At 40.3% G+C, this 14,960-nt stretch overlaps 1 protein-coding gene across 1 annotated transcript in view; it reads right to left on the reverse strand.

Moving 5' to 3' along the window:
* The window catches only part of TRPM5 (transient receptor potential cation channel subfamily M member 5), a 545,198-nt gene that overhangs the window by 153,560 nt on the left and 376,678 nt on the right, over positions 1 to 14,960 (reverse strand). Inside the window, exon 20 of the mRNA XM_086956260.1 lies at positions 12,484 to 12,662. Coding sequence (XP_086812386.1) covers positions 12,484 to 12,662 — 179 coding nt within the window. The remainder of the gene's footprint in view (positions 1 to 12,483; positions 12,663 to 14,960) is intronic.

A 14,960-nucleotide genomic window follows, 5' to 3' on the forward strand; every position in this document is an offset into this window, starting at 1 on the left:
AGATGGTCTTATGAATATAGATATATCCTAAAGGGTGTAGTAGGGTCCAAGGAGGGAATGAGGTAATAGAAATTTTCAGGTAGCTAATGTGTCCCCCACTCGCACCCTATCCATGCACCCATGTTCCATGTATGTCGTGTAACTTCTGTTCTGTACATGCTAGAAAGACGCAAATACATTTGCGTCCATCCTTAACATGTTAGCTATCCAGTCATGCAAAGAAATCCCGTTAATTAGGCTTCTAGGCATACGGTGCCAACGTCTTTACATGGTGCACTTCTGAATTTCGCACACGTTTTCTCCATGTTTCCTGGCCCAGTCGAGCTAGGCCCTTAAACGAGGCCTCTTTGCCTCATCTCTCCTGTCCCCGAAAGCTGTACGCATCCCTGACCCCTGCCTTACTTCCTGCCAGTGAAGCGGTGCCCGGCTCGGCCTGGACTGCCTGCCAAATTCATATTTTGCCTACAGCTATCTGCTCAGCCTCCTCGAAAACACATTCCAGTCTAGTGAAATAGGTAAACATATTCCCGGCTGCAGAGCAAAGGGCCCGGCCTTCCTGTCCTCCTTGCAAGTGATTTACTGAATCCGTTAACATGGTAGGTCCATGGCTCCGCACGTTGCACCAAGACACGTATGCACGCACTAGCATTCAGTATTGAACGGCCTCTGCCCGAGAGACCTTTTACTTCAGACACTACATCCTCCAAACATGAGATACCAGATATGCTATGGGTACAGGTTTCCCCGACACTCCAGACACCAGTCTCCTCCACTAGTGCTAAATTCAAAGCCCCCAGTTACACGTCATGCTAGCTGCGCGCGCATACAGGTCAAGGGTTTCTGCTGATCCTGCAACTTTCTCTATGCATCCACCCACATGTGACGTTTCTTATGACGTTTCTCTGACATGTACAGTGCACGCCCATGTGTACGCCCTTTACACGCCTCCTGTTACGCACATGTGTTCTTATCTCTCTCTTTTCACCTGTTACGCCTACTGTATTGGATTCTATTGTAACGTTTTACTATATATAATATAATATAATGTGTAATACTAATAAAACGTTGAATGTCCCTTCCTGAACCTTAGAGGTGATGGAACATGATATCCCATCCTCGAGGATCATTGTCCATTAAAGCCCGTATGACTCAGATACCACGTACTCTGCCTCTCATTTGAATGAGCTGTCTTGTATTGATAATTATACGGAAAAATGCATCGGTAAAATTTATTTACCAAATAGTTGCCAGACGCGTTTCGAGTATTCTCAACTCTTAATCATTGGCATTTCTCCGTGACGAGAGACGGAAATGTGCAACCAGTTAATATAACGCTCCAGTGGGTGTGGTCCAAAGCATGGCCTTGTGGTATTCGTAGTCACACATTAGTTACACTCAAGTGAGTCCATCTTCAAGTATGGCAAATAAAATTAAATAACAAAGGAAACACCGGGTGGCGTCTCCACTGGACCGCATAGCGGCAGGGCTCACTCCACGGCCGGGCCAGCCGCCAAAATTCAACATCACAATAAAATTGTAAATCAATTCTACAAAGCAAATCAACGAACTACAACAGGAGAAATTTGAAATATATACATACATCAGCAGGGGCAGCTCCGCCACTAGGGAGGAGGAGCATTACCCCACAGCTTTCTCGCAGTGCGAGAAGCAGAAACATAAAATGGTAATAACAGAAAGTTATTACTATTTTATGTTTGGTTGCGGGTGAGCTGGGCTGCTCTGCGAGCAGGCAGGGCAGGGAAGGAGTGGTGTGCTCACTCCTCAGTGTGCAAAGACTTTTTGGATGGCACTCTAGAGCCACCCAAACCAGTCATGCGCACACTGCCCATCTCCATGCAGGCTGCAATGCAGCTTGCATGGATAACATGGCCTCCCAATAGGACCTGGCTGGGCGGCGTCTCCACCAATCACAACTCTTCTTGCAACTTTGCGATTGGCTTAGGGGAGGGAGCTTGGCTGCCTGCTTCCTGCCAGAGGCAGGAGAGCAGGTGCAGGAGCTGAGATGGTGCTGGACCCGGATGGCGGAAAAGTAGGTTTTTAAAAATGTATTATTAAACTACACCGTCCCTCCCCGGGTGACTCCCCTCACTGTGTGACCCCCCGCCTACTCCACCCGCGAGACATGCCCACTGCGACTGTACATCAGTTTATGTAAAAATCAACCCTTTTCACACGCAATTATTTTTGTTCAGCATTGTGTGAATGTCTGTATGCATGTATGTGTTATCTGTATATTGTAAACCTAGCTGAAAGGCAGTGGACCAGTGTGCAGAATAGAAGGCAGAGATATAATGACAGGGAATCTGGGTATAGGGTGCAGGATTCTGAGAGGAGAAGTGGTGTGACTAATGTAGAGCGATGCCGTATTCTTTAAAGAGGTGTGTCTTCAGCACTTTCCTAAATGAAAAGCCTAAATAAAACGATCAGTTCTAGTGGGTACAGGAAAGCCATTCAGAACATGCATACGTGGAAAGAAACATTTTTAAAACAACTGTGTTCAATAAATCAACTGGTACGAACACATCTATAAAGGAATCTTTGATGACACCTGCCTTTAAAAGGAAGAGAAAGAGTTAAAAAAAAAAGTCAGTTTTTGCTGAGTGGTCTCTCGGGCTGCAGAAAATCATGAAGTGCTTGAAATGTTTACCCTGGTGCAATTTTAGAAGCTCTTGTCATGGATTGCAAAGACATTGAAGCCAAGGATGGAACGCCAGACTTAGGTCGAGATGCTGACTCTTAAGCAGGTGACAATAGAATATGTATCGACGTGCACCCATATACTCAGTTCGAAAATTCCCGATCTTGATTGCTATGATTTCAAACCTCCAGTTTAGCTAATTGCAGCTGTCTTTAACTTTGACACTCTCCTACCTGAACTTTTCAGGCATAGAAAGGGGAATGTTAAAGGTTCAATATTGACACTTTGGCTAGTTACATTCAATTATTTGACAGGGTTTCGGCAAAAAACGTATCTCCTGGGTGGTAATATGAGGCAAGCTAGCCTTTTACTGATTTGACCCTTGTTATGCATCTGAATGTTAAGGTTTGTATAGAGATAACATAGAGATAATACAACTGAGTTCTGGACAGCAACACGTGCAGAATACTGGATGGTAACTAAATATTGAGAACAGTGGTTGAATTCCCATAATTTTACCCTACTATTTCCTAGAGATTAAAAGTAATGAGGAATCGTAGGCTTATCTGTGATTCAAAGCATTAGATTTCTTTCCCACAAAATGCAAGTAAAGTATTTTACCATCACCAAAACATCATTAAAGTTAAGAAATAAAACAGATACAATTCCCATACAAATTTAGTGAAATACAAACGAATATGATGATTCAGATCACACCAAAACAACAACATGACAAAAAAGGAAGGGGGTCGATCAGGAGTTATCAAACTTTCAAGAAAAAGAAAAAAACGCCCAGAGAAACGAATTGGGATCTTAGAAATGTATCATAGTATATAATCTATTGAGCGCAGGTGACTGCGTTATACACAACTTTTTTTTAAGTAAACCACAATGAAACCTTGTTAAGTTCATATTTAGCTCATGAAATGGAAGCTAAAATACTCCAGCCACAAGACAGGACGTTGTGGTAAGTAGGGTTCAATACAAGGATAGACCTGTGAATTCAGGCTTTACTAAGGCTTTAAGTTAAGGCAAAAAACATATCCGAGCTTGAAATCTGTTGCCACCTAAGCTACTAAAGTCACTTTGCTGATTTTTTCGTCTCTTTTTCTTAAAGAGGCAAGCTTCGCTGACCATTGAGAATCATCTTTCAACTTTGGGTTCGAGAAAGCAGGATACAAGTTCTTAGTTCTTCCTCAGGCAGACAGGACTACTCTGACTGTAGTCTTGTTTGAACTTTTCATCTCCGTATCCATAGTATTCTAATTTCGAGGTGGGAGCCCCAAGTTATGGGGTATCACAGTGGTTGTTGATGGAAATCCCTGACCCTGTTCTTGGAAAATCCCATGCTGCACCTCACACATTTTTCTTCACTTTCTCTGCCTTATTGCTAAAACTAACACAGAAAGCCCTGTTCTTAGTTTTTCCAAGACAGCGGAAAGCTAACTCATCTGCATGAACTCATCAACCCTGCTCGTCAGCTTGCTTATAAAACAGCATTCTACCAACTCCCCACCAGTGGAAAGCCTCACACGCCGGTCCTCTCCTGTAGAGTACATGTAAGTGTTTTAATTTAAATGTGACATGGCACGCTACGGCGCGCTCATGTCTTCATATCTGTTATGGTGTTCTATTATGTTGCACGCACTTTTGAAGAGAATGTTTCTCTTCAAAAGTGCATCCCTCGTGTCATGTTAACTACAGTTACGCTTTGACCACACTGAAGTCAGTTTACCGCTGCACTTCACCCTGACAAGCTGCGCTCCTGTATTCTGCTGCCTTTTGCTTAAATAAACTATTACTTAATAGTTTAATGGACTTTTGCCTCCTACTTCACTACTTTACATATTGGCGACAAGGATTACGGCGATTTTGGCAGCATTTTACTATTTTTGCGCATTACTTCTAAAAATACCTTCGTTTGAATTTGCGCTTCGCTTGATTACCTTGAAATCTCTTCTGCTGAGAGACTGGAAACCTCGTCATCGTACGGCGCTGCACTGAGCCTTTATTGGGATTTCTTTACTTTTCCCATTTCTTGCATCGGAGCGGTTGATTCGTCGGGTGGGTCATGACGCGCATGACATCATCATACAACGTCACCACGCTCACGCTCAGGCGGCCATTTTGATTTACTTGTATAACTCGTTTCCATGGCAACACTTTAACGAGTGATTTTCGAGCTTGTTTTCTTAGTTTCTTAACAGCGAGCGCACCCACAATTCAAAAGGTATTTATTTAAAGTTTATAAGACAAAGGACAATTGACTATTTAATACAATTACATTATATACTGTTTATCAGAAATTTACAAAGCTTCCTATTTTTCATTAATTTATCCATTATGGCCACTAATCAGCAAATTGTCTATTTGAATCATTTTTTAACTAATCCTGGTAAACCTAAAGAGTCATGGAAGTTATAGTTCATAAGTTTTGAAAATTATTTAGTGGCAATTGGAGCAGATGAGTACTCTGCAAAAAGGAAGCTGGCTATTTTATATAGTCATTTGGGAACTGCTGGAAAGGAGATTTTCAACAATCTTCCAGTATCTGAACCTCCACCAGGAAATGGAGATGGATGGAATGTTTTTACAGATGCAATCTTAAGATTAAATAAAAAATTCATTGAACAGCCCAGTGTCATGATGGAACGTTTCAACTTCATGAAAAGGAAACAACATCAAGATGAGTCTGTTGAGGACTTCATCTCCGTTTTAAGAAATTTGGCTGCAGAGTGTAATTTTGGGGCATATCTAGACACTGTTCTCAGCGACCAATTTGTCTACAACTGATTTCACAAAAAGATACAGAAAAGAATCTTGAGTTGTCGTGACCCCACCTTGAATGAAGTTTTAGAAATGGCTAAGAGCGTTGAAAGGTCAATTGTCTCATCGAGATGCATCACTGATGGAAATTTGCTTCAACATGAAAAGGATGTCCAAATTAACGCTGTTCTTCAAAAGAACTCCTCGTTTAAACCTTTTCAAAAGAAATTTAACTCTTATTGTTTTAGATGTGGCTCAAAAAGTCACCTTAGTAACAGTCCCACCTGTCATGCATTGGGTAAAAAGTGTACTTTTTGTAGCAAAATTGGTCACTTCAGTATTGTTTGTAGAAACAGGAAAACAGTTAGGATTAATAATCTGTCTTCTCTTGAAGATCCTCATGTAAATATTTCTAATGTTGACATGTCCTCCTTACAATCTCCATTTGATGATCTTCACATTAATTCGATTCAAAATGTAAATCCTGACCAATTTATTTCTGAAAGAAAAATGTTATCTATTGATTTAGTTGAGCTTGATCACCACACTACACGTGTTAAAGATCCCACTTGCTGTGTAATTGTTGATAATGTAAAATTAGACATGATGGCAGATTCGGGGGCACCCGTTACCATCATCTCTGATACTTTATTTAATGAATATTGGAGTAAGAGTGAAACTTTATGTCCTCTTGACATCATTCCCAAAGCTTACAATGGGAAGAGTATTGATATATTAGGATATTTTGTTACAAAAATTGAATGTTTGGGTAGGTTTACTACAACGAAGGTCTATGTTGCAATTGATGGAAAGCTCATTGTTGGGTGGCAAGACTTAGCTAGAATGGGATTGAAATTGGTTCCTGGTTCTGATTCACCTGTTCAGATTAATGAGACGTCAATTTTTAATGTGGCTTACGAGGAAAACCTGGAAATTCAAAGTTTGATATCTGAATTTCCGGAAGTTTTCAAAGATTCTGTTGGCTACATTAAGGATTTTGAGCATCTGATCAGACTGAAACCTAATGCCATTCCTGTCTCCCATAAACTAAGGAATGTTCCCTTGAATGTAAGAGATGAGCTCAAAAAAGTGTTGGACAATTTGGTTTCAGAAGGTATTATTGTTCCTACAAATTCTTCCTTATGGGTCAGTCCTATAGTTGTCGTTAAAAAAAAGGATTCCTCGATTCGTTTGTGTGCAGACCTGTGCTCCCTTAATCAAAACATTATTGTGGATTGCCATCCATTACCGAAAATTCAGGAGTTATTGGCAGGTATTTCGGAATCAAAATTTTTTTCACTTTTGGACCTCAAGAGTGCGTATCATCAGATCCCTCTCTCGAGGTCCTCTTCCGAATTAACCACCTTCATAACTCCTTTTGGGGCATTCAAATACCTTCGACTTCCTTTTGGCTTGGCGTCTGCCGCCAGTGTTTTCCAAAAATTTACGGACACAATTTGCATGACATCCCAAATGTACAAGCTTATCAGGATGATGTTCTGATACATTCAAAAGATAGATCAGAACATATTAAGGTTTTAAGGAAAGTTTTATCCCGCTTTCAGGAAGTTGGAATAACCTTGGGTGTTAAGGAATGCATATTTATGGTAAAAGAACTACACTATCTTGGTCACAGTATTTCTGCACATGGCATCAGACCGAAAATTTGTTTAACTAAAGCTATTTCTAATGTTGCTATCCCTAAGGACAAGAATGCTCTGAGGTCATTCCTTGGTCTTGCTGAGTACTATTCACGCTTTATCCAAAATTATTCTCAGTTTGTTCAACCTCTTCTCTCCTTACTTAAAAAAGATGTTAAATTCACCTGGTCTGAGGAAGCTAACAAGGCTTTTGACACTGTGAAAAAGGTTATTGTAGAAGCACCTGCGTTATCCTCTTTCAATCCAGGTTTGGAATGCACCATTGCTGTTGACAAAGAGGTTTAGGTGCAGTGCTTACTCAAAGAAACTCTTGTAAGGAGAATTCTGTAGGTTTTGCCTCAAGGGCCCTAAATGTAGCTGAGTCTCATTATAGCACTATTGAAAGAGAAGCCCTTGCCTGTTCCTGGGCAATTGAGAAATTTAAAACGTTTATCTGGGGATCACACTTCACTCTTCTCAGTGATCACAAGCCCTTACTTCATCTTCTCAATGGTAATGGAACAGGCAAGGCTTCTTCTAGACTGGTTCGCATTTTATCTAAGTTACATGAGTACAATTTTACAATCAAACACATTTCGGGTGGCAATAATTTACGAGCTGATGCTCTTTCAAGATTGAGTTTGGATAAAAATGATGCAGAAGATGATTCCTTGGATGACGTTGAATGCGTTGTAGCATCTATAGAGGAGTTGGTTCTTTCCCCTTTTTGTATATCAGAGGCTGAATGGTTGCAAAGTTGCTCTGAAGATTCGGTTCTTGTCAATGTTAAAAATCTAATTGTTTCTGGATGGCCAAAAATTCGTTCACTTCCTGCTTCATTGAAGGTCTTTGCACAGGTTTCTGGAGAACTTACTATTGTAAAGGATGTCATTTTTAGGGGTGATTTATGTGTTCCACCTTTAAGCATTCGGAAAAAACTTTTTGACTCTGCCCATCAAGGACACCTTGGTATTGGTAGCACCTCGAGGAAGTTGAAGGAACACTTTTGGTGGCCTGGATTAGATGGGGATGTTTCTAACTGGATTGAGTCTTGTTCTACTTGCTTGGTTTCGGATAAGCATTGGAAGACACCCCTTTTACCTTTGCACACAGTTCCCTTTCCTGAAGAAGCTTGGCAAAAGCTGGCTATTGACTTTTCTGGTCCTTGGGAAGTGTTACCTAGTGATAAACGTTACATTGTTTCATTGGTTGACTACCATTCTAAGTGGTGTGCTTTTGAGTTCTCTGAGTCTCCCACTTCTGTTGTTGCTATTAATTTTTTGAGTAAAATTTTTCTCTCTGAGGGTCCTCCTAGAGAATTGGTCAGTGACAATGGCTCTCATTTTTGTTTTTCCTCTTTTGAGTCATTTCTAAAGTCATACGATATTAAACACCTTAGAGTGGCACTGTATTCACCTTCATCCAATGGTCTGATAGAAAGAATGAATACGTTTTTCAAGGAAGGAATACAGTCTGCCGTGTCCTCTAATTTGGAAGTAGAAAAATTTCTAAAGGGCAAATTGTGGTCTTATTTAGTTACCCCTCATAGTACAACTGGTACTTCCCCTTTCAGACTCCTGAGGAAGAGAAATCCAAATGGGAATGTTTGCCCATCTTGGATAAAAGACTTGAAAGTTAAAGACAACTCTTGCTTAGCTTGCCATGACAAGGAAATTGTTAAAGTAAATGTTGCTTCTAAGCAATTGACCCAAGAAATTTTTTTTAATTCAAGATTTCTTTCTTCTAATCAACCTTTCAATGTTGGAGACTGGGTCATGGTTAAGTTTAATAGCAAGGTTAAGAAAGGTCTATCGACATTCTCTTTACCTGCTCAGGTCCTCAAAGTATCTAAGGGATCTCTGTTTCTTGATCGAAAGGGGTGGTGGAGTAAGCGTGTCATTGTCAGACTTACTCCGGAACAGGCAAGAAAAATCTCCACTAGTAAATATGTAAATGAATCTTCCTCTTGTTCTTTTTTCCCTTTAGGTACTACTTCTGATGAACATTCACTTGTTAGCTCTCCTTGTTCTCGCATTTCAGCTCCTAACTCAAATTCTATTGTAGATTCTAATGTTGAAGAACCACTGTGTGATACAGCTGTTAACCCTCTTGTTGATGCAAGTTCTTCTTATGTTTCCACTGACAGGTGTCACAGGAATTGTTCCCTTCCAGCTCGTTTTAAAGATTATTTTCTTTCTTAAGTTTTGACTTTTTACTTTCCTTTTATTTTCTTTTTTATTTATGTCAATAGGGAGAAGATGTAGAGTACATGTAAGTGTTTTAATTTAAATGTGACATGGCACGCTACGGCGCGCTCATGTCTTCATATCTGTTATGGTGTTCTATTATGTTGCACGCACTTTTGAAGAGAATGTTTCTCTTCAAAAGTGCATCCCTCGTGTCATGTTAACTACAGTTACGCTTTGACCACACTGAAGTCAGTTTACAGCTGCACTTCACCCTGACAAGCTGCGCTCCTGTATTCTGCTGCCTTTTGCTTAAATAAACTATTACTTAATAGTTTAATGGACTTTTGCCTCCTACTTCACTACTTTACATCTCCCTATTGTACACCACCTGGGAGAGCTTATAGGAAGGCCTGCTTCGAAGCCGTGTGGAGGAATATTACAAATGGCCCTGCTTATCTGTGTGTGGACTGTGGGCCCCTTCTTTCAAATTCCTTTCTTCATCCCAAATCTGATAACAGTGGAACCGTACTTCCTAAGGTATTATCCTCCATGCAGAGCATATTACTGACTTGTGCTGCATGAGTAGATACACATTTGCATCTCTTTTTAGAGAGTGAAGTAGTGAGAAATGGCTCTGATAACTTATAAGAGTAATCTCTCATCGCCAGTCTAATTTAAATTGGACATTGTGCGGGTGGTGCAGTCATATCTTAAGTTTAAAAAACGTAATTTAATTGCTGAGTAAGCCTCCTCTATATATCTATAACACTAGACCAAGGACAAATCATTGGGATCTGCAACAAAGAGGTCCATTTTGAGGGCAGTAACAGAATGTGGTGGTTTATACTTCTTCTCTGTTGGGCTCAACTTAGGCTCAAGCAGCGATTACGCTTCTTTCATTGTCATGTTCACCACTTCGAGAGAAGTAACAGCTTGGATTGTTTTCATTATTTGGATAGTATTTGCTGGGCACATTACTGCCATTAACTTAGCCAAGGATGGAAAACGTATGAGCGTAGCAAATTGAGAGAAATCGAAAAATATTAGATAATGGATCCTCTCACATTAGAGTGAAAACAATCCATAAACATCCTCTCCATTGAGTGGGCACAACTCATGTTTCAATTCACACAGGAAATTACGCAGGCTGACTCCCCCGAAGCAACTCAATCTCAATCCCTAACCCCACGCACACAAGACAAAACAAGCACGTTATAACTGGAAGAGGAAGAAGGCCGGCTTTTACTATGATCTCCCCAGACAGGGACCCTGACTCAATGTGCAGGGGATAGTGTCCATAGGATGTCACGCGCCCCGATCAACCGAAGTCACAGATACCCCACATAAGACATGAAACCAACTAAAGTGATAGATGATTGCCACACCATAGAGCGTGGCCCCCCTGACCTCCCCTCCATTCCCTCTCTTTCCCCTAGTTAATGGTTATATGTTTACCCCTCTGCCACCTTAGGCAGGTGCTCTTAAATATTTGGAACTCAGACAAGAGTATACAATGCAGAAGTGCACAGTGATAGAGTGGGGGACTACTGCTCCCGTGCCAAAACCAACACACGCAGTCACCGGACACTGATCAGTCCATCCTCCCACACACTAGTTCACTAGAGATTCAGTATCCATGTAATTGTGCTCTCCTGAGCTGGAACTCTTATGTTATATCGTAGAATGGATATGTTACACAATGTGGACATGGACTTTTTTTATTTTGTATATATGCAATAACACAAAATGTATGCCAATGTAACATAAAATGTAAATTCCCAATAAAAGAAATGTAAACAAAAAATTAGAGTGAAAACAAGGGAATCCTTCACAGTACCATCAGAAATTGCCTCCTATTTGTGGCGGCTAAAAATAGTCACACATTACACGCTCAGTACACACGTAGATATAGAATGGTTTGAGGAGGCACCTTTCCCAAGTCTCCAGTCGGATGTTGTTTGCTGGAAATAAAAACTCCAAGATCACTTCTGAGCCAAATCTTGAGCTAGCCTCCAAAGAAGCACCAATCAGAACCCACCAACCTTCAAGTGAAAGTGTGTTATATGAAGCCAAGGTTCTGATCAACTTGGGTTGGAAGTGGGTTTAGACTAATCTTCTCACTGTCTGTATATGCTGTGTTTGGTGCAACTTCTATTTGCGGGTGTAAGTGATGAGGCAGAACCCGATAAATCATGTAGCCCCATGAAGGATTGCAGACATGGTCCCAGATACCGTGGTTAGCCACTTCACACAAGCAATTCATTATTTGGGCCAAAGACTCACAGCTAAAATGCCACAAAGTGAAGCCAGGTCAGCATGACATTCCAGAGGTGGTGGGTGATGGACAAGACACCACAATGTAGCTTTCAAACACTACCCAAATCAAACGTAGGAAATAGGATATAGCCTTACTTTACTGATGTATTTCAACGCGTCCACATCAGTACTTGATTTGTAAAAAACGAAGTGCCAGGGCCTGAGGTAGTACTTACTGGTCCGCTGCAGTTTACACAATCCACATCTCTTTTTAACTGCAGGTTTAACTTCAAGTTATATCATTTTTTTAAAGCTATATTAAAATAGTTCATTGCTTCACTAATGAAAGTTGCTTAAAAATTCACACACAGTGCCACCATGTGGTGGTTTCTCATAAATATGTGCCAGGCTTACCAGTGGCTGCTCCTTCGCTAAGGCTGGGGAGCGTAACCCCACTGCTTCGGACCAGGAAAAGAAAGGAAAAAATAAAATTATAATAACTAATGTTATCATTTTATTTTGTCCTTCTGCCACAGCAGCATGTGTGAGGGAGTGGGCGGGGCTAAAGAGCAGGGGAGGAGTGGTGCAACCCTCCTAAGTGCACAATGAATGTTTGGTCGGCCCTCTAGGGGGGGGGGCGCACTTGTCATGCACACTTTCCCCCTTCTCCGGAAGAGGGGTAAGGGATTTCTTTTTTAATAGTAATCCCCCCGCCACTTGCCCTCCACCTGTCCCACTTCTTCTTCCAGGCAGCAGTCTGGTGCTTACAAATAACTTACAAATAACTGCTGCTGCTGAAAACGTACTTACAAATAACTGCTGCTGCTGAAAACATTGGCACAAAATAAGCACTGGTCTACATCTTCATTCAGCTCAACAAAATATGGCCTCACCCAACTGAGTTGTAACAGCAAGTGTAATTTTCATATTTTGTGTATGCAAATGTGCCTGTTTCAATCTGTCAACAACTTACCTAAATGCTCTTTCTTGTGTTCCATCTTTTTAAAGATTTTCCTCAGGATCAGGTTCAAATGACTTATGATGATAAACGGTGGGGCTAATGCTGGGCGGCTATGATATTCGACAATCAGATTGTAACGCTGAAATTTCCAGAAGATATCAGCATTTCCCTGAACAACCTGGAATGTATAACTAAAATAACACAAGGTAACTTTGCAGCAAGGCTCGTGACAATAATTCTATCAATGACAGATAGTGTTTCCCACAAAAATATATTATAATAAAAAACAATGGAATTGTTTTTTAAAACCATAAATATTAACATCCAATCAAAATCGTCCTCAAGTGCTAAACGCATTTCATAGAATACATTTTTCCTTTTTTAAACAAAATGTTTATTTTATTTTAATAAACACAACAGAAAAAACAAATATCAGATGCTTCTCGTTAACACAAGTATAGAAACAAGCACTGGAAATACCAATAGGTCTGACTTTAAAGAAATGTTGTATGGGAATGTGAAGCATTACAAGTAAATAGCACGGGAATGGCAATGTATTGTTTGGCAGAAAAGACCTGCAGAATAATATTGCTGTAGGTTTAAAGGTCAGGTGACAGTAGCAAAGATTCATGTAGGTGAATGACTGTCCACCTCTTACCTTGGCTGCTGCCAGAGAAAAACATCATAAATGATCTAGTTATCTAAGCCACTTTAATAGCATTACAATGTCATGTGTATGCCCCTGAATGTTCAAGTTCACGCAACTACATCAACAAATAAATGATCACAGCCAGGCCTGTAACCAGAAGTATACGTTTTGGGGACATGGACCGACATAATGACAAGAGGTGGTGGGAAGTAAAGGTTTCTATTCAATTCAATCAGCTTTATTCGATTATAAAAATCTTAATCATAAAAGCACATTAAAAATATGATCCACGACTTATACATACAGCAGTTTGTAAAATTCATATAAAGACAATACACAGCAAAGACAAATAGAATTTAAAATTTGATTACATCATGATTGAATTTCTACATTTTAACACATTCTTTAAAAATATTAAAACTGAAACAATCAGCTGTTCTTCTCCTAATACTTGTATGAACAGGAAGACGGGGTGACATTGTCTTAAACAACTATTTTTTTAAATCGCCAGAATCCATCTTTTCCTATTACAGGAATAAAATTTGCAAAAGAACAGAACATGTATAGTCGATTGAATGGACACATCATCACATGGGCATTTACACAACGCATTTTACCAGTCGTTCTGGGCAGGGAAAGTACAGCCTTTGAAAAATACCCAATCTCAGACAAGTCAACAGAAATCTTTTGTGTTCTCTTGTTAACATCCCTAAATAAGGCTGAATTCTGTCAGCAGGGACTATTAGCTGGTGGGCTTGAACCAATATCTTTTCAATTTTCCTCAATCTTCTCTTGTTTTCCAGGTAATTTAAACAGCTACTTTTAAGATCTTTCATCTGGACATCTTGTAGACTAAGGGGGTCCAAATAGTATTCAGGGTGGCCGAGATTACAGACAAAGTTTTTAATATACTCCAGCCATTTAATATACAGAGTCCCATTCAGACTACCACAGTCTCTAAGTACCTGTCTATTTAGCTCCAACTGTTTCAAGGTCCAAATCCTATGCCACAACGTACAGGTTGAATTTTGCATATATCGGAAATGTAAGACATACCTAATTCAGTGTGGCAGATAAAAGTGGGAGTGCTATCATGGGCAATCAATAAAAATCTTAAAAATCTGTTCTCAATACTTTGTAGTGGATTAATATTCTCGTAGCCCCAAATGCCTGCCCCATAAATGGCTATGGAGATGCATTTAGCCCTGTAAATCTGTAGTAGGACCTCTGGTGCCCATTTTCCCAGCTTCCTACTGGAATTTAAAAGTGCAGCTACAGCTTTGGAAAACAGCAACCTCCTGGTCTTGATCGCCTGGGTCCAAGTCCCCCTTTTATCAAAGAGGATCCCCAAGCAAGAGAAGGTATTACAACATTCAATTTGTTTCATTCCTAATGAGACAGGTCTACATTTTGTACTGCCTAACCCACGTTTTTGAAATGTTAACATTTAACCCTAGTTTGGCCATATATTTAGAGAAACTACAAACTAACCTCTGCATGCCTACTGGAGTGCGTGACATGAGAACTGCGTCATCAGCATACATTAATGCGGGTATAGATCTCTTACTAACTTGTGGGAGGTCCTGGCACTGTTTCTCCAAAGTACTTCCCAGATCATTGATATATAGTATAAACTGGACGGATGCCAGGACACACCCTTGTCTCACGCCTCTCCTCACCCTAAAGTGCTTAGTGCATTCCCCTCCCACCCCGTATTGAATCCTAGAAGTTGCCCCCGCATATAGTTGTCTCAAAAATAATACTATAGAACTTTCCACCACCAGGTTCATTGAAATTCTCCAAAGTTCCTCATGAATTACGCAGTCAAACACTGCTGTTA

The sequence above is a fragment of the Lissotriton vulgaris genome, chromosome 2_1, assembly GCF_964263255.1.
Source record: "Lissotriton vulgaris chromosome 2_1, aLisVul1.2, whole genome shotgun sequence".
NCBI classification, from domain to species: domain Eukaryota; kingdom Metazoa; phylum Chordata; class Amphibia; order Caudata; family Salamandridae; genus Lissotriton; species Lissotriton vulgaris.